General features: G+C 38.3%; 1 protein-coding gene across 1 annotated transcript in view; it reads left to right on the top strand.

Moving 5' to 3' along the window:
• Positions 1-21,676, top strand: part of LOC107676604 (DNA primase large subunit-like) — a 94,434-nt gene that overhangs the window by 41,541 nt on the left and 31,217 nt on the right. Inside the window, exons 8-10 of the mRNA XM_016471184.1 lie at positions 10,229-10,296; positions 13,708-13,780; positions 14,741-14,926. Of these exons, the coding sequence (XP_016326670.1) occupies positions 10,229-10,296; positions 13,708-13,780; positions 14,741-14,926 (327 nt within the window). The remainder of the gene's footprint in view (positions 1-10,228; positions 10,297-13,707; positions 13,781-14,740; positions 14,927-21,676) is intronic.

Raw genomic sequence — 21,676 nt, 5'->3', positions numbered from 1 at the left:
CAATGCTGAATGGAGTTGTACAGCTGCAGCTCACGTGATGAATGTTGGGGTTGGGGGAGGGGGTGTGTCTGAACTAAATCAGCACACTGATAAAGAGGTTGACTGGCACAAAGTATTTTATGTATTTTGAAAATACAAAAATACTAATCTTAAATGTATTTACATACAAATTACATTTGATTTTTGCCGAAGGCTTTCAAATACAAAATACAAAATAGTATTTTGTATTTCAAATACGTATTTTAAATACATGTATCTGAAATACTGCCCATCCCTGGTCTACAGAGTCATTGCTTTGCTCTTTTCTGCTTATCTCTGAAGTGACAACAGCTGAAGTAAATTCATTTTCATATCAAGCTTAATGCTTCAAGTTGGCATGTTTGATCAGTTTCTTTTTTGTCTCAGCAGCCTGTCATCCGGTGATGTTGTATCCAAACATAAATGGAAAGTTAGCAGATATGCTCTGCTTCTGTATGAAAGGACACACTGTACAGTATTTGCGCAGCTGCAGTATAAGGATGTCCTTGCACTACTTGTTTCGACCCGATGGGAAGTTGTCTTTCCAATTCTCCCTTATTTGTCTCAGCAAGCATATTTTATTGAGACATCTGTTCCCTAGTAATGTGTCTTAAAGGGAGGGTACAATGCTGTTTCATGCATTCAGAGTTGTTTACACTGTTAAAGAGTTGGATTCTCATGCTAAGCATGGACAAAGTTTCAAAAAACAATTTGGACGTATGACAGAGTATTTCTGTGCCAAAAATCTTACTTCTGGGTTTGTACAAGTTTCTGAGGTTTTTTTTTTCGATCGTGGCTCTTAATGACGTAAATGAGGGTGGAACTCCTTACATGGGCATTTCTCCTGGAAGAACGTGCCCGTGCACGCATCGACCAGAGCAAGAGCGAGATCACGCCCATCAACGCGCTTCATCCAGCGGCAGCGCTAACACGGGACTTGCTCGGGAAGAATGTCTCCAATCCAAAGAACTGTGTTTTTGGTTGTAAGGGAAATAACTTTGTTCAGCTTCCTAAAGAACCCAGCGTTATGTAAACAGTGGATACAGTTTGTTTTTCCGGGGCAGCAACGGAGTTTCACAAGTGTGTTTGTTGACGAACGTTTTATAAAAAAGGCCCAGTTCGACACTGGATTTGCACATCGTTTGATACTGAAAGATGGAGCGGTCCCAGCTATAAAAGATCCCGGTCATGATTCAGAACTACAGACGGTAAGTGAAACGACATCAAATGTCTTGTTTTGTTGGCATTCGGCGCCCAAGTGCTCGTCACTCTTTAGCTCCACCCACGGCACGCCTCCAGGAGTTCGGCTTTTTCCAGAGAGAATCGTAAAGCTGTATCTTTCTTTTATAAATATGATAAAACTAAAGACTTTTTGGAGATATGAAGGATGCAGTACTACTCTATAGGTACTCAAGATTAACATGAGATTGGGTGAAACTGTGTGTGTTATGCCCCCTTTAAGCAACCAACATGATAATCAGTCTCACCATACTCTCCACAAAGTGTTTAATTTGTACACTTTGTGTTTCTGATTTGTTAGAGTCAAGTAACAGAAAATGAACAAATCAGGTTCTAGTTTTAAGGGGACTGACATGAATTTCATTCTTTGAGATGTCCCGATTTCCTTGTAACTATTAAGAATCTCCTTCAAAGAAGATAGAGATGCTGCAATTTTCTCCGTGGAGAAAATTCTGCACATTTTTTTTTCTTTTGTCAAAGAAAAATATCTTTATTCAGTATAGCAACACTATAACAAATGACATTGGTTTAATCCAGACAGAAGGATGCTAAGCATATGTTTAGCTGTGAATTAGTAAATATTAGTGAATGTTACTGTATCCTTTGGTACCAAGAATATTCATAAACCACATGTTAGTCATTTACATTCCTTACGGCATGATCCTGCATGTTATTGTGTGCATGAAATTATTTTGGATATCTATTTTTTTTCTTAAATAAAAAAAAAAAGCTAAATTGCATATTTGTTGATGCCTGTCTTGAGCTCAATGTAAACTGTCAAGACAAAAACATTTGTGTCAAAGTATTATTGTACTTGTGCATTAGACTTTGTGGTGTAAATGCAGTCTCATAGACCTGCTACTAGATATTTCTGGTAATTCATTTCTGGTTCTTAATTTATTTGTTTTGTTCTCTTACCAACTGTTTACTTGAAAATTTACTGTAACAAATGAATGCAATAGCTTTTAATTGAGAACTACTTAAAAGCTACACTCCAGTGTTTTTTTTTTATATTTATGTGCTGTGGAAATTCAGTTTCATGATTTCAGTAGCAATAATTATCAGCTACTGACTTTGTGACAGCTGAAAAGGCAGGAATTTGTATATGTCATCATTGCTGATGCAGATATTTTTACAGGATATGCAGCGTGGGATCCATGAGCAATCTCTTCGAGTTTAATTTAATTACTGTAGAGAAAAGTCTTTATGATGGTGATCATGTGGCAATGTATTCCAAAGTGCCATATGTTCGGGAACACCGTGTGAAGAGAAGATGTATAGTTTAAATTAACTTTAAGGTACACTCTTGGTTGCACTTCATATGTTATAGCTGCAGGTGAAAGTTTTAATGTACTTGCATGTCTTTACACATGGGATTGCTTGGAGTTGCAGTAGTGAAGAGATGAGTGCGACCTTGTGCAAATCACATCAGGCTCCAAGCTAGCATCCTATCAGTGTCTTATATACCTGACAGGCTCAGCTGAAAGTGATTGTCATGCTCAGGAATGGACAGAAGTGACCTGGCTCAGGGCCACCGCCACCATGTTCCTCATCTTTCTGTTGGCTCTCCACAGCACTGCACACTGACCCTCAGCAGGCCAGCCCTCTATGCCACTTTCCTGCTTCTGACTTCTATTTCCTACCAATTATCTGGATCACCAACATGGCTGTTGTGGAGTAATGACTGTGCTTCGTTTTCTGTTATGTTAGTGAGCTGCCGTGGCTTATGTGTGTTACTGTAATGGCTTCTCATGGCCATGGAGGACAGATAGAAGACATTACTGGGAGTGTCTCATTAAATGAGCATGAAATTGAAAGCTGCTTCCCATCTTGACAGAATGTGTGCTGAGCTTTTATCTCCGATGACATGTGGTTTGGATTTCACTTTGATAATACAAAAGGATAAAATGATTCCTGGGTCTCTTTTATGGAGTTTGTATGTTTACTCAATCTGATTTTCAGAAGTGTCACAATTGTGCAGAAAAAGACAAAATACAAAGATAAACGAGTACTTTCCTGGATGTTTCATAATATTATTCCCAATGCTGGGGATTGGGAATAATATTATGATATATCAAGTCACCCATTACGATTTTAAAGTTTAGAATAGATGACAGCGGAACATGGTCTGGCTTGGTTATGTCTTATTGTTTGTTAATTTTGCGTATTTGCGGTTTTTTGCTGGAGAGTGTTCTCTAAGCAAGAAGTTCAGGGCTTGTTCATTTTTTTTGGCAAATTTGTGTCAGAAAAAAATACTCTTTATTATTTAATAAAGAACCAAAGACTTAAACTACTTCAGTCTGTGTGCATTGAATTTATTTAATACACGAGTTTCACAATTTGAGTTGAATTACTGAAATAAATTTCCACGACATTCTAATTTATTGAGATGCACCTGTATATTTTTGCCAGTGGTTATTATACAGATATAATTCTTTAAAAGCTATACACACACTTTTGCACACATGGTGTATGAACAAAGCATTATTTATAGTTTTCAGTAATTTTTTTCAGTTATTTTCTACATATTCTTACTGATACTGAGTTATTCTTGCAATTTTAAAGATGAGATAACTTTACCTTAGTGACATATTTCAATCTGCAGCATTTTAAAACATATTTAAATTTGCAACCTGGTCCCCCACCAGAGATAATCAGCCCAATAGTGCTTTCTGGTCCCCATTTAAAAAAAAATAAAAATCAGCCCAATAGTGCTTTCTGGTCCACATTTAAAAATAAAAAATTAAGAGAAATCTCAAACCTGAAATGTTCTGCACTATACTTACTTGGGTAACCCCTGAAATGTAGGACTTAATGCGTCTCTTCATCACACTTCTCATTATAAACTAACCCTAAAAGTGTAACTTGATCATTATAATTGAACCTAAGCTCTAAATCTAAAGCCTTCTACACACTGGACGATTTTAGCAATCCTATAAGATCATTGCATATCACACTGTGCGACATGGATCTGATAAACTCGGGTACGACAGGCATGCAGACTGTACGATGATGACACCTATTAACTCGTAGGCTACGATGCACGTTACTATAGAAGAATAAAACGTCATCAGCATGCGCTAGTGGTAAACAAATAGGTGATATGACCAAAATCTTATTTCACGGCATGAGAAATTTAATTTCATGATAACGATATATACCTCGATATAGCGATTTCTATTTTATTTTTGCTATTAAAATTAAGTAAAAGAAGCAAATTACAAGCACAACAGAACAAATAAATATGAAATAAACTTTTAATTTATTCGGCTACAGTAGGCTAGGTTTATTTAACATCTAGTAAGAAATATTGCAGAAATTCAATAAAGTGTATAAATAAAACATAGTCTGCATAGTCTTCACTGTATCAATCAAACATGATTAACATTAATAATGACAGACAGCAGCAGGTAAATAAGGCTGCTGTCCCTTTAAGACCAATCGAATATACTGAAACGTATCCTGTTTCCCCCCGACTGTTTACATTTGTTTAACACATAACTGACTGTGTTTACGAGAATACTCCACACGATGGGCATTATGACATAATGCCCATTGTGCTTTGACTATTCAAGCACAATAAAACAAGAAAGAGATCTGTTTTCGCAATCGCATGCTGTCCGAGAGGGGCTTTCAGTGCGCGCGCTTCGGCTGTGTGTCAGTCATAGTGAGCAGAGGATTGAGCTTTTTTTCACTGCTTATTGCACTTAGTAACTTTATTAAACATCATGCACGTGCCAAATTCGCGATCGCATGCTGTCTGAGAGAGGCGCTTTCTGAGTGTGTGCTTCGTGTGTGTCAGTCAGTGCGAGCACCGCATTGAGTTCTTTTTTTATTGCATATTGCACTTAACTTGATCAAGTGCATCACTCTTTATTTTCTCATTCATGCATGTTTCCTTATCTCTCAAAGGTGAATATAACGTTTAAGCAGTATGTTACGCAGATATATTTGCATACTGCGGAATACATGATATAGCAAAATCTCTAACGATAGACACTTTATTCCGTGGTAACGATATATACCGTCATACCGCCCAGCCCTAATAAGAGCTTGAGGTAAGCAGTTTTATGTTTTAGCGCCGTGTCGCGTTGATTTCATGTCGCATTTTTATTGGCTGGCCAGTAAACGTGGGTCGTAGCAGCAAACTCACACTGCGATGATCATGCTGAATTTCTGACACTGTCAGAAAATGATCGTAGGCTGTCTTTGGTTGCAAGACTGTGACAACGGCCGTCTTTCAACCTCTCTCACTGTATGATATAGGACCACCGTTTAGGAGCCACGATCACAGAAATTGCCACGTTTCACAATGCCAATCTTTCGTCTAGGACAGCCGAAAATCGTGCAGTGTGTAGAAGGCTTAAGGAAGAGAAATGTGCAAAATGTTTTTTATATCTTCATGTACCTTGAAATCAGTTTTTGTTTCAAGCTCTGATCATCTTCAGCTGAGATATTGAGGTTACATAAACATCCATGTAACCATGTTGCGGACCATGACACAAAGATGACTGCTGTGGTTAAACAAGTAAATTCAAGTAATATAAAAATAAAAACTCTAGATCCCCTTCAGGGAACTCCCACTGCGTCCGAAACGCTTTGGGAAAGCCTCTGTGTGACCGTGTCCTGAAGCATGTGTGAAATCAGTCCAATGGAATGGCGAGACGTCATGGTGATGTAGAGACCAGGAAGCTTAAAAGCACATCCAAAACAAACAGCGTTAGCTTCTGTGTCTTCAGCAAGTGCTCTGTATGTGTCAGTCAAAATAATGCCGGGCGCTCTCTCTTTTCCTCTTTCTCTCTCTTTCCTCCAATCGCATGCAAACGTATTAATGTGTTTGCAAGCTATTATTCACGATTCTTTTAAATTGCATATTATATTATAATATTCATCTTAACGTCCAGACTGTGTTTCACTTGTCTGGTTGTTTGGCTGCATTTAATTGCATATGAGGAGTTGGTGGAGGTTGTAACTCGTGCCGTAGCCAGCTTGAACATTGACTGGCCGGCTGAGAAGCAGGATGTTCATCCTAAGAGTAAATTGGATCGAAATTTCCGGTGTGCGAAATCACAACCTCCACATCAGGACCTACCAGTTAAAACATTTTCAGTCCAGCTCTTCAGCCCTTAAGTTGCAAATTATTCTAATGTTAGGGGGCTGAATGAGCAGGGCTATAGGGCGATGCCTACGGTGGAACAGACGCTTGTCCCCAGTACAGCATCATCTCTGAAGGCCCCAACAAGGCTCCAAGCGGATTTGGTGGATAAAGCCTACACGGCAGACCCAGATCTCAGGGGCTGCTGGGCGGGAACAGCCCCTGCTGTGGGCCAGCTCCTCATATCGGTGCAGCAAGAAGTCCTGATTCCAGTGGCGTCAAACTTCTGAGGGCAGGTCCCTCTGGGGAAGAGCGGTTCACACCTCATGCGGTGCCCGTCTCTCCTCAGTGCCCTCAGGAGGCCGGTCTGTTAACCCCCCAACCTGTTGTGAATTAGAGCACAGTGGTCTTCAGCGAATGCAGTTCTCAGTGTCCACCTGGAAACGTGGTCAGATGAGGGCATTAGAGCCGTCAGGTCGGTCGTTCCCTGCCAGTAATCAGATTCAGGGCGCCGAACTGACTACTCCAAATACACCAGAGGCCACGTCTTGAGAGACTGGTTCCCTTGGTAGACCTCTTGGCAGCGTGGAAACTTCTGCCAAATGTTTCTCAATGGGTCCTGCAGGTGGTGTGTCCTGGGCAGGCTCTGGTAGTGGAACAGGAAGTAGTTACTCTTGTGAGCAATTAGGCCACAGAAAGTGTTCCTCCTCTCAAGAGGGTGTCTGGGTTTTACATCTGGTACTTCATTGTCCCATGGAAGGATGGGGGATTGCGTCCGATTCTAGGTCTGTGCAGACTGAATCATTCTTTTAAAAACGTTCACATTCTAGATGCTGACGTTGAAACAGGTCGTGACTCAAATCAGATCCGAGGACTGGTTTGTCACCATAGAGGAGGCATACATCCATGTATCCATCCTTCCACAACACAGGAAGTTCCGAAGGTTTGCTTTTGGGGGCAAAGCATTCCAATATTTGGGTTCTTCCTTTCGGCCTAGCACTGTCACCCCACACTTTCACCAGTGCGTGGATGCAATTCTGGCTCCTCTGGGACTCCAGGGTATCCACGTATTTAATTAAATCAATGATTGGTTGATATTAGCTCAATCAGAGCAGATTACGGTTTGGCATTGAGATGTCGTTCTCGCATACATGAAAGAGCTGGGGTTAAGGTGGAACACCAAGAAGAGTGTGATTTCTCTAGTACAGAGAACCGCTTTTCTCAGTGTTGTATGGGTTTCAACAACAATGCAGGCATATTAGTCTCCTGCTTGTTATTTGATATCTCACAGCCATGAACAGTGTGAGGCTAGGCCAGTCACTCACTGTAATACAGTTCCAGAGACTGTTGGGTCTGAATGCAGCAGCGTCCAACGTGGTGTCTTTTGGCCTGCTGTACATGAGACCTTTGCAGTGGTGGCTCAGGACCAAGGGGTTTTCCCTGAGGGGCAAACAGCTTCGCATGATCACGGTCACGCAGCGATGCTTATGTGCCTTAGACATGTGGAGGAAGCCTTGATTCCCGCCACAAGGCCCAATGTTGGGGGCTCCTTGTCGTCGTGTAATGCTAACGACAGATGCCTCCCTCACGGCCTGGGGAGCCGTCATGAGTGGCTGCTCTGCCCAGGGTATGTGGGAAGGCCACCATCTCATGTTGGCACTTAAATTGTTGGCTGTGTTTTGTGCTCTGAAACACTCCCTTCCAGGTGGTTGAGACTGCGTCTGTACGTATTTTCCCCGATTGCTCTGCTCCCATGAGTTCTGGAGAAAGTCTGCTGGGATGGGGTCCGTCTATTTCTAGTAGCCCCGTTCTGGCCGGCCCGAGATTGGCTCTCAGACCTAGTGTCCCTCCTCGACAGCTCTCACTAAGAGATTCCAGTCACTCGGTCAGGGGATGGAATTGTTCATCCTAGGGGTATGCGATATATATCGTCTGCGATTAATATCATAATTGTTGTTTTAACGATGTGCGATTTGACATTATCAAATATTTTGCTAAAACCATTCAAAACACTCCTACAGAGCGCACGGATACATTACGTCAAGTCTAGACTAGTGCGCGTGCGCATTTAGAGTGCGTTCTTTCACTGCATGATTCAGTCTATTAAAATGCATATAGAATGATCACAAATTCAAGACATGGCAGAAAATGTATATATTTTACCATTTCATATAGTTAATAATCAATTTCATACGAAGAGTGCCGTTTGTCTCCAAATATTACCATGATTACAAATGTGATACTGATTTTTTACAACAGTTCAGTAAACAAGAAGTTAACCCTGTTTTTGCTGTATTTCAACAACAAAAATATTTCCAAACAAAGCCACAATGCTGTTTTGCGTCTCTGAGCAACATGACGGTGTTTCGTTCCTGAATGAATCAACCATTTAAATGATTCGGATCAGTTGCAATGACTCACTTATTAACAGTGACTTGCTGCCACCTGCTGGCGGTTTTAATTTCACATTCAAAGTATTATTTAAATAATTTCAAATATCAGTATTCAATGTTTTATGTTTAATATATCAAAACATTATTTATGCATTTGTAATTACAGGTTAAATGCATTCATGTCTCGCATTAAACAGTGTGTAAATACATCTAAATGCCTCTTCAGATGCAGCTTCTGTGTTGATTTCATTTGCTTGGTAACTTATTCTAATTCACTGATTAAATGTAAGAATTTCACTCAAAAGATAATGGACACTTTTAGAAGAAATGGCTTTATAAAGGTAAAAATGCCCATAAAATGTAAAAATAAGTTTAAACTTATTGGAAAATATTAATTTCTCTCAGTGTGAACTGACCACCACACAGAATATGAAGATACGAGTCAGCTGTCCACGGCAGTCCTTAAGATATCAGCACAATAACACTCAGCAAAATATCATCTAATTATCGGTATCGATAAAATAGCTTTTAAGCTTCCTGGTTTCTACGTCACCTCGCTTGTGACATCTCGCCATTCCATTTAGCTGATTTCACACATGCTTCAGGACATGGTCACGCAGAGGTGTTCTGAAAGCGTTTCTGACGCAGCGTCTTGTTCCCCTCGGGGAACCATGGTTACATACATAACCTAGAGACGTTTTGCAATATCAGAACATAGAGATAATTACAAAATAAATACAATTTAAAATTTGGCCCACTTAAGATGGATTGACCCACATGACCATTCTGAAAACCCTGGAAGACTTGGCACTCCTATTTTTATTTGAGAAATGTTTCTTACTTATTTTTCTGCACTGCTGAGCTTTTGTCCTTTTTATTCCTCTAAATCCATGAATGTCGTCATTGATAATTAATACATTTGTTTTAATGAAACAGTGTTGTGGAGTTGGATGGTGGACGATCAAGTTTTAAAGGTTGTGTGTCAGTGGTCATTGGACTGTAAAGTTTGCTGCCTACGCTGCAGTTCGTCAGCGTCTCGATAGCTTGATCATCCTCAGACCTCCGTGTCTCTTCATCATTGTCTCTGTTTTGCTTCAGTTAACATATATCCTGCCACTTTAGCGCCAGCGTTGATTTATGATCTTGTGCTGAAGATATTTAAAAACATTATTTACTGAAAAAAAACTGAGATTTGATTTGACACAATTTCTGCTACTAAACACTTTTTTTTTTTGTGTTTATCATTTGGTTTGTAAGTAATACAGTATTTATATGTTATGTATCTTTTGGCCATCTAAAAGACTTCCAGCTCATTGGGTACCTTTTATTACCCCAGGAAAATTATTCATTACGCTGTTCGGATAAATTCATAGTTCATGCTCCAGCTATTGACCTTTTGAATTTATCTTTACTGCACCACTGTAAAAATTGCTTTAACCTCTGACCCTTAACATATTTTTAAATGTTTTTTTTTCCCTTCTAGATGACTGCACGATCCCTGCCAACGGTACAGTCTGATGAACGACTCCAGCCTCTTTTGAGCCACCTCAGGTAATTGACACCATTGGAAATATGTACTGTATATCTCTTCCGACTTTAAAATATATATACTCTTTATTATTGCATAGTGATTATTACAGCAGCTTTGTGACAGTCAGCTATTTTATTCAGACATATCCACATAGGTCTTCTCTCTTTTTGTTTCTTAAAAAAAAAAAAAATAGTAGAAAAACATTCAAACAATAATCCTTAGTTGTTGCTTGCAATTTTCTTGGCCAACTGAGGACAGATCAAACAGTCCACTCAAGGCCAGCCGGTACCCAACGTGACTCCGACTGCTTTCCTTTATCTCTTGCACTCGCTTTCATTCAGTCTCTTTCATTAATACTCTCGGCACAGTACCATTATGATGCACTAAGGGTCCTCCACATGTGAACCTGGTCTTGCATTTTGGCTGCAGCCCAGTGGGGATACCAGTGTAGATTAAAGCTGGTCCCCTCTGTCATTGGCCATGCCGCATGCACGGACGACCGCGTTCCTCCACTTGCTCGCAGTGAAGGGGAACAATGGCTGCATTCCCAGCAGTCAATTCATTTACTTTTTGATGGACTCTGAATGAGAGCATTTTAATTAGATGTGTCTTTAGAGGCGACAGTTGTGGCTGCAGAGGATTGGCTAGTAGACTCTTTTACTTTTTCTTAGCACTGGGCAAGCCAGATAAGAGCATGTGAGGGGCCGGTGTGCAGCTGAACAGTGAGGGAATGTAGAGGAATGGGAAAGCAGGGCCTGGAAATGATTAATTATTCATACCCTCTAGGGCTGGGTATCGATTCAGATGTTCCAATTCGATTCGATTTAAATCAGTATCACATTTACAAACTCCTTTAAAAATCATTAAAAACTGGCACTCATCTTAGCTCATCTCGATCTCACATCTATAATCAACGAAGCTCTCTACACTGCGCAATGAATCTCTCACTTTGCTTATGAAAGGATTCGTGAGATATGTCTGTGATACATTACTCAACGCTGCAAAAACACGTAGAAACCTTTGAAGCTCCCCTGAGCGCAACCACAAGTATGATGATGATCGGGTCAGTCGCACTGGTGCTCCTAAAAAAATGTTTATAGTCACACGCAGTAGTTTTCGGTCGCACTGTAGAGCTCTGTTGAAGGTGGTGTTGACGTCGGGAACGCACCAGAATCCGCCATTTTAAGCAATGAATGAATGACGGACTCTCCGTTGTAACATCGCGCAAGGTAAATAAGGGGGTGACACCTAGTGGATTAGACTAGTAATAAGATTAACGTAAATCTTATGTTCAATGTTTGTGGAAATAAATATTGAAAAAAATCGATTCGTGGCCTTCGAGAATCGATATTAAATCGACCACATTTTAAAAAACGATATATCGAAAAATCTATTTTTTTTGCCCAGCTCTAATACCCTCACACACGGCCTCAGCGGATGTGGCACTGTTTTGTGGGACCAGAAGGAATCTGCTTCTTTGCACCAGTCCCATTTTTGTATGAGCTACTCATGAAATTGTTGTTTCGGATGTTGTATAGTATTTGCCATCATCATGATCTCACCATGTCTGTTAATGTTACTAAAAAAGCGGTTCTATTTTAATACATGTTATGATGTAATTTATTCCCGTGATGGCAAAGCCATTTCAGCATCTTTACTCCAGTCTTCTGTCACATGATCCTCAGAAATTATTCTAATATGCTTCTTTGGTGCTCAAGAATAATTTCTTATTATTACTTATTCTATCTTATTATAATTACTTACATTTTTGGATGAATAGAAAGTTCAAAAGAACGGCATTTATTTGAAATATAAATATTTTGTAACAAGTATTTTGTCATTTTTTATCAATTTAATACATCCTTGCTGAATAAAAGTATAAAAATTATTTTGAGTGGTAGTGTATGCGTTCCAGTAAAAAAAAAAAAAAAGGGTAATCTTTCTCCATTTCCAAAAATATATTTTGCAATATTCTTGCAGTTTCTGCTATATATATTTTATTTCATCCAGCCAACATCATTCAAAATAAATATTTGTGTCTTGTTCCTACATTTGGACCAAAATAGAGGGTAAATGTGTTAGGAATACTTAGGGCATCTTTGATCATCTTTGAGGAAAATTTGCAACAAATTATATAAAATTTGCTTCAGTGGGCTAAAACTTTTGCTTGCCTAAAAACCCTACTTCAGTCTCTAATATTGCCTCCAACTTAACCACTTTTTAAAAATGTGGCATTGCTAAGAAGCTATCAGGTCTGCATCTTGCAGAATCTGTATTGTTTTGAGGCATGTGCTCCACTTGCAGTGTTTTGTTTAGAGCCCGACCGATATATCGTTTTGCCGATATTATCGGCCGATATGAGCCTGTCGCCGATATATCGGTATCGGCGAATATGCCGCCGATATGAAATTTTTTTTTTACAGAACATATAATGCAGATAAAATGCTTGAAATGGTGTAATTACTTAGTTTGTCCAGCAGAGCGCGCTCCATTGTTTGCTACTGGCGACCAACTGGAATTTAAAACTGGTTAGTGTCTTCTGCTAGTAATCAAAGCATTAAAAAACTATCTGAACTGATAAATAACAGATTGGAGATTAAAATAATAGCAGATTTGTCTCATTTTAAATGAATAGTAAAAACTGAGATAAAAAATTTACTTAAACCAGAATTTTTATTTTACTATGGTAAAATAGTAAAGTGTTTACAACGGGGGGGTTAGTTGTTAGTGTTACAACTAACCCCCCCCCCTGTTACTTTGTGCATCGCACTCCCCTATATTATGTCACACTTCACACTTCTCTAGTAAGTTTCGTCTGTGTGTGAAGACAGTAGCGCAAATACGTGAATGAATTTTCCAAAGTGAAATAAACTTCAACGGAATAAAGTTGAATGGAACTGAATTGAATTAAAGTTGAATAAACTTAAACCTTACTGTTCAGTGCACTGATGTCAGACTCATTTTGGATAGTAAAGTTTATTGTTAAATTGTTAAATGCCCTGCGTCCATTACATAGCTCTGTCACGTCATTATAAGTGTTTGATCACCACATTTGAGTGACCATTACAAAAAATGTGTTTATGTATATATATTCTGTTTATGTATATACTGTATTCTATATATAGTACCAGTCAAATGTTTGGACACACGAATGGGAAAGTGTCCAAACTTTTGACTGGTACTGTACTATAATATACACAAAGAATATCGGTCGATATGTCGGTATCGGCCTTTTTTTTTATTCCTTAATATCGGTATCGGTATCGGCCCCAAAAAAACCATATCGGTCGGGCTCTAGTTTTGTTCCTCCACCAGAAAACAAGAATGCATTTGAATAAGATGCCTGTTAGCCTGTGTTCTACTCTGACCTTGTGATTTCTTCTTCACTGTGATTGGCTCTTATCATTTGTTCCCTTATTTTTTTGTTGTAGCCATGCCTATGTGGGTCAGGACTACAGCATTCAGAAGAACATCGGAAAAATTTCTCTTGAGCAGATTGATGCAGTAAGTAACAACTAAAGTTATTGACAGAGTTGCATTAATTCTCTATATTATGTATATATATATATATATATATATATGTGTATATATATATGTGTGTATATATATATATATATGTGTATATGTATATATATGTATATGTATATATATGTATATGTATATATATATATATATGTATATGTATATATGTATATATATATGTATATATATATATATATATATATATATATATATGTATATATGTGTGTATATATATATGTGTATATATGTTTATTGGGAATTAAAAAAAAATATTTGGTAAATAAATTTACTCAGGAGCACATACTTGCTTTATATTTGGCACTTAAGACTTGTGCGCATATTAAAGTTTTCCTTTTCCTGAATTCTCAAGTTGCTAGGACATTGAGTATGTCCTACTTTGGTGGTTGGTGTGGATGTGCACAGATGTTTCTAGGGAAGAAAGCTGTCTGTGGAAAGATCTGCTTTCTGTGTGTGTGTGTGTGTGTGTGTGTGTGTGTGTATTTCATCTCAGGGCCGGTTGCTGTTCCAATTAAGTGGCTCATCAGCACATGCAAAATTTTGTCCTTCACTTTTTGCTTTTATTTGAACATTAATGGATGCATGGAAATCGCTTGTAATTAAAGCCTTTGCATTAAATCAAAGACTTTTTTAACTTGGTGCCTCTGTTTTGAATCCTCATATCAGTATTTCACCACATTTTAACGAGGTGTGGTAAAGCTATTCCATGTAAATTAGAGTTTTTGTCCTAATCACACATAATTGTAAATTTAAAATCAAATATTTCTTGATTGGCTTGATTGTGTCACAGTTGTTTTGTGTTTACAGTGGACTCTGTGCTTGTAGTCTTTTAAGGAATCGATAGCTGTCTGCACCTCAAAATTGGCTAATTTATAAATCAAGCCATTTTCAATAATCACTCTTCTCTTTTCTTCGCTTCCCCAGCTCTCGGGCAAGTCCTTTCCTTTGTGTATGAGGCATCTCCACAAGGCACTGAGAGAGAACCACCACCTGCGGCACGGTGGACGCATGCAGTATGGCCTCTTCCTCAAGGGCATTGGTCTTACTCTGGAACAGGCCCTGCAGTTCTGGAGGTCAGAGTTTGTCAAAGGGAAAGTCGATGCAGACAAGGTAACTCTTCAACTTTAGCTTGTTCTCCCTCACATTGTCCTGGTTTTCCACAGGTTTTTGTCCCCAGACAGTTACTGAAGTATATTTTTGTGATTGTAGCAATTCTTTGATGTTCTACTTTTTTTGCTGATGTCATTCTCTTTCTTCATCCCTCAATAACTCTTGAGAGGGTCACCCAAATGAACAAGAGAAAATATTAGAAGGCCAAGTTATTCAGCTGTCTTATTTTGATGCTGGAGATAATTTGCCACCCTTCCATCGTGTCCTTAATTATAATTCTAGAGGAACACGTAAGATCTTATTTTTTGCGCATGGTACATTAAACAAGAAAATTACACTCCCCATCTTAGACCTATGTTTCCCTCCTCCCTGCACTCCGCAAATGAGTGCTTATTCCCAGCTGATGCTCAGTCAAGGAGAAACAAAGGAATTTCACATCCTTACCTGAGAATGGCCGTCCTGTCGGGCATGCTTTTGAAATAATCGTCAAAGTCTCACGAGAGCTCAGTACCAGCTCAGAAATCAGCATTACATGCTGAATTTCTCTCTGGCTGCTCCAGCTGTTTTGGAACTCCCAGTTTTATGATTTCTTGTTTCTTTTGGGATTGTAGCTGCTTAGTTATTGCCAGTTTTTTAGGGATGCACCAACATTAATTTTTCAGGCTATAACAAATGATAACTTGACACAAAATAGGTGTTGAATAAAAGTTTACATTATGGACGTTGCATATTGGTGAACTGAGCAGCTAAACTGACTAACTAAAAAGTCATTTATGGGGTCTCAGCGGGTCCTTGTTCTGTGTGGACATATGGTATAAACTTTATTTGTACAGGTCTTAAAAAGTTATAAAAAAAAGTCTTACATTTGATTTGCAGATGATTTAATCCCTGACTTATCATATGATACAGTATATTGTGAACATTGAATATTTTGGTGCTTTCTTATTTTACATATTGATCCTCGTTTATTCTTCTCCGTGAATAAGGAATATTTTTTTCCTCTTGCTGATGTAATTCTAACCATTGAGAATTTGTGCATAAACGTTTCCTTCAGTTTTTTCCCCATAAGCATTACAGGATTTATTTGACTGTATTTGTGTCAGCAGCTGAGATATCAAATACGCAATTGATCTACTTTTGTGCACAAGTGTATGACTGTCCAAGAAATTTAAAATGACAGAGCGTTGCTAAGCGTTGGCATATTTTCTGTGTCAATGGCAGAACTTCAAGGGAAATCTCCTGAAACTCTCTGCCTGTTTGGATGCTTTGGAAAGATGTAAAGTATTCATGACTGGTACAGGACAGCATTTTGTTATAATGTAATCTATACAAATCATACTACAAATCATTTATACTATTCGCAGTTAATATTCAGTTAATTTTGGGATCAAGGCAACATGATTCAATTGTACCACCACAGTGAATGCAAACAAATACCCTGAAATGGTTTTTGTCATGTTCTGATAAATGCATTATTCATGTGTAGAAACACCGTGAGTGAAGGACAACACAGCATGTACTCGCTGTACTAGAGATAACAATACAGTACTAGCAATAACATGGTAGTTTTTGATTGGTCTACAATTGAGGTGAATATCAGCATCTTTGAGTAATCTAACATGAATAAGCCTTACAATGGATCTGTCGATTTCTGCATTCATATGGGCACAGATGAATTGTGGGCAATAAGCGGTGGCATCCTTATGAATCAAAACAAGTGAAAAATTTGAGTCATTTTCTACAGAGCAGTGCTTTTTGTATTTTGAAGGAAATAAGATGTCAGTTTACTTCAAAAAAGCAATGAAAGAAGATCAAGAGGACAGACAAGATGGGAAATGTATTACCAAGCACCTCTACAAAGCAAAGTGGAAAATAACCATGAATGGCTGGACTTTAATAATGTAGCGTAACATTCTTAAATGGTAAGATGATGTTCAACAAATGATGTTGACTTTTGGCATTTATAGGAAATTTCAATAAAAAAAAAAAAAAGTGTTCATACCATCACCAAAGAAAAACTTTAGAAAATAGCTGTAGTAAGTTTGATCTTAACAAAAGTGCCATTCCTGATTGTTAGAGATTTTTTAATAGAATCACAGGTAATTGTAGTTTTTCACCTGGAATTAAGTAAAATAATGCAGACTGATGGCTTCAACAAAAACCATATGCTATTGATTAACAACCTCAGAGATCATAACAGGTCTATCTTTAAGTTATTGTTAAAAATAAATTTCCCTATGGAGAATATTAATGTGGTTTTTAATTCCGGAACCCCACTCTAGCACTGTATTACATATATACTGTGTAAATTCATTATACATACTTTTTATTTTTTTACTGCCCTCTACACACCTTTTTTTTTGGTCCCATTCTAGTATGTAGATAAAGTCAGCGGACACATGCCACCCTACATGTAAAGACCAGTGCCCCTGTGCAAAGCAATTACATTTTCTTGTGGTATAATTCCCTGGAGCTGTGTATTCAAGCACTATCCCAGTTCTTGCTGCTTCACTTCCACACTTGCCTCCATAGCAGTAGCTTAAAATAGGACCCGCAGGACAAGAATGGTTAGCAGTGGATGGCCTTCAGAAAATCGAAATCCAGGCCAATTTAGTTATAATAGAAATGCTGTGGTACAAGACCATTTGAAACTTCTGTGCACAGTCGAGCGGAAAAATCTCATATTCATACCCTGTGTGCCCTGTTCTTTGTTTTTGTCCTTGCTCTTAACATGTTCGCTGAAGCAAAAATCAAGTACAGATATAGTGAGCATGGAAATGAATGAGTAAATTTGGATGGGCATGCCAAAGTAGTTTAACCCTGCGGTAATCACTATTACCGTAATGGTGCAAATTGTTAAAATCTTTTTAGAAACTGTCCATGTGTTAGTAAAAACCTTTCACAATTTGCTGCCTCTACTAAAGAAGTAGCTCTCTTAAGCACCAAACATTTGCCTTGCTGCACCGAACATGCTCGAGTTCAAAGAGGTGCTTTTGCTTTGACTACTGCTAAGCCACTTTCACAGACTCAAAAGCAGTCAGAGGTTGTCCATTTACAAATATTCCTTCTCTTAGGCGCCAACCATTCCTCTGGAAGAAGTCAGGAGGTGACAAAAATAAATAAATAAAAGGCAAGGCAAGTTTATTTATATAGCACATTTCATACACAATGGTAATTCAAAGTGCTTTACATAAAAAAAAGTAAAATAATCATAAAAAATAAATCAGAATCAGAAAGAGCTTTATTGTCAAGTATGTGTGCACATACAAGGAATTTGTTATAGTGTCACAAGCTTCCAGTACACGGAGACAACAACAACACACAGATAATAAAAGTAAAATAAACATAAAAAAATAAAAAAAGGAATTTAAAAACTTTGAAAATGATTAAAACATTTATTTAAAATGAATTTAAGACTAGAAAATGATTATACATAAAATACAGTGCAATCAATTCAGATTGCATAAAATACAGTGCAATCAGTTTGGATATCATACAGTGCTCATTTAACAAATGCACAGCTAAACAGATGAGTTTTGAGTCTAGATTTAAATGTGACCTAATGTTTTAGCACATCTGATCTCTTCTGGAAGCTGGTTCCAACTGTGGGCGGCAAAATAGCTAAAAGCGGATTCCCCTTGTTTTGTGTGAACCCTTGGTATTTCTAAATGACTCGATCCTAATGATCTGAGTGGTCTGTTAGGTTTATATTCAGTGAACATATCTGCTATGTATTTAGGTCCTAGGAGGCCATTGAGTGATTTATAAACGAGTAAAAGTACTTTAAAATCAATCCTAAATATAACTGGTAGCCAGTGTAAGGACCTAAGGACTGGTGTGCTATGCTCAGATTTTCTGGTTCTAGTCAGCAGCGTTCTGGATGAGCTGCAGCTGTCTAATTGTCTTCTTGGGAAGGCCGGTGAGGAGACCATTACAATAGTCCACCCTGCTGGTGATAAAGGCATGAACAAGTTTCTCCAAGTCTTGACTGGAAACAAAACATCTAATATAAAATCCTGTGAATATTCATGTAAAAGCCATTGGCAGATTGTTTCTACTTTAAGATATTTCTGTTCTAGGATCCAGAATAATTATTATTTTCCATCCAATAATCACAAACAACTCCAAATGTCATGGAAATTCTTGTGAATGATCTTTGAAAGGACAAGATAAGTAGGTGTTCTTCAGGTTCAGGTGAGTTTGTTCCAGCAGGTGGCGCTGTGTCTGATTTTTCGCAGTTGATTGCAAGAGGAACTTGAAACCTTTCAGGTGTGACAGGTGACGTGCATTCTGATGCCGCGGTGAGATCCTCCGGTACAAAGAGACTTCACATATGCAGTTGAGTTTAGACAACTCATTAACTCCGTCTGCGCAGATCATTAGAAGTCTGCTTTCATTTGCAGCTTCTGATGCAAATGGTTAATTAGACACTCATTTACTATCCTTACAGAAAATACGAGCTAACGGGATGAAACTGGAAAAGAAGACACCATAGAAGGTCAGAAAGATCCGATTAATCGTACGAGTGGAACAGATTTCTCGCATGTTGATTTAGGCAAGGCAAGTTTATTTATATAGGATATTTCGTACACAATGGTAATTCAAAGTGCTTTACATAAAATCAATTAAAAAATAATAATAAATAATCACAACAACAAGACAAGGAATTTAAAACTTTGAAAATGATTTACAAATTGATTTAAGAGGTTTAAAATTAATTTAAAACGGTTAAGAATGGAAAACGATTATACATAAAATATAGTGCAATCAGTTCGGACATCGCACAGTGCTCATTCAATAAATGCACAGCTAAACAGATGAGTTTTGAGTCTGCATTTAAATGTGACTAATGTTTTAGCACATCTGATCTCTTCTGGAAGCTGATTCCAACTGCGGGCGGCATAATAACTAAAAGCGGACTCCCCTTGTTTTGTGTGAACCCTTGGTATTTCTAACTGACTCGATCCTAATGATCTGAGTGGTCTGTTAGGTTTATATTCAGTGAACATATCTGCTATGTATTTAGGTCCTAGGCCATTGAGTTATTTATAAACGAGTAAAAGTACTTTAAAATCAAAATCAATATAACTTATAACTGGTAGCCAGTGTAAGGACCTAAGGACTGGTGTGCTATGCTCAGATTTTCTGGTAGCAGCGTTCAGCGTTCTGGATGAGCTGCAGCTGTCTAATTGTCTTCTTGGGAAGGCCGGTGAGGAGACCATTACAATAGTCCACCCTGCTGGTGATAAAGGCATGAACAAGTTTCTCCAAGTCTTGACTGGAAACAAAACATCTAATTCTTGCAATGTTTTTGAGATGATAGTATGCTGATTTAGTTACTGCTTTGACATGACTACTGAAACTAAGGTCTGTCTCCAGAATCACACCAAGATTCCTGACTTGATTTTTGGTTGTTAGACCCCTAGAGTCAAGGTATGCATTCACCTTGAGAACTTCATCTTTGTTTCCAAATGCAATGACTTCAGTTTTCTCCTTGTTTAACTGAAGACATTTTTGGCACATCCAACTGTTAATTTCATCAATGAAAGAGGGAGTCAATGGGGCTGTAGTCATTTGGTGATAAGGCTAGGTAAATCTGGGTATCATCAGCATAGCTGTGATAGGCAATTTGGTTCTTTCTCATTATTTGACTTAGTGGGAGCATATACAGGCTAAACAAGAGCGGTGCAAGAATTGAGCCTTGTGGGACTCCGCATTTCATGGACATCCACTTAGACTTATGCTCTCCTATACTCACATAATAACCTCTCCCTTCTAAGTATGACATGGACCATTTGAGTACCATCCCAGAAAGCCCGACCCAGTTTTCCAGTCTCTCTAGTAGTATGTTATGATCGACAGTGTCAAACGCAGCACTGAGATCTAGTAGTACCAGCACTGATATTTTGCCAGAATCAGAATTTAAGCGAATATCATTTATTATCTTAATGAGCACTGTCTCTGTGCTGTAATGTAGTCGGAAACCAGATTGAAAATTGTCCAGGTATCCATTGGAGTTTAAGTAGTTGTTCAGCTGATTAAAGACTACCCTTTCAATAATCTTTCCTATAAAAGGAAGGTTTGATATTGGTCTATAGTTGCTCAATATGGTTTTATCAAGATTGCTCTTTTTCAGAAGGGGTTTAACAACTGCAATTTTCAGGGAGTTTGGAAAAGTCCCAGAAAGAAGTGAGGCGTTCACCACTTCTAAGAGATCTGCTTCTAAACAGTTAAGCATCCTTTTGAAAAAAGATGTGGGAAGTGTGCCAAGATAGCAGGTTGATGATGTAAGGTGCTGCACTATTTCTTCCAATATTTTGCTATCAATTGCTTCAAAAACAGACATAGTATCTTCTTTTTGATATTGCGGTCGAATCTGTTTGACCTCTGCATAACTTGAGGATGTGTTAATTGCCTTCCTGATATTATTGATCTTCTCAGAAAAGAAGGAAGCAAACTCATTGCATTCGCTGTCAGAGAGCATTTCACTGGCAATCTGACTGGGGGGGTTTGTCAGTCTCTCAATAGTAGCAAAAAGAGTGCGAGTGTTGTTTAAGTTACTGTTTATAAGGTTTGAGAAGAATGACTGTCTAGCTTTGCCTAGTTCCACATTGAAAGCACGAAGGCTGTCTTTATAGATGCTATAGTGGATTTCAAGTTTCGTCTTCCGCCACATCCGCTCAGCTTTTCTGCATTGTATTTTCATATTCTGTACTGCGGTTGATTCTCTCCAAGCTGATTTTTGTCTGC

Source organism: Sinocyclocheilus anshuiensis, unplaced genomic scaffold (assembly GCF_001515605.1).
Source record: "Sinocyclocheilus anshuiensis isolate Anshui unplaced genomic scaffold, SAMN03320099.WGS_v1.1 scaffold204, whole genome shotgun sequence".
NCBI classification, from domain to species: domain Eukaryota; kingdom Metazoa; phylum Chordata; class Actinopteri; order Cypriniformes; family Cyprinidae; genus Sinocyclocheilus; species Sinocyclocheilus anshuiensis.
This window is presented reverse-complemented; position numbering and strand designations above follow the sequence as displayed.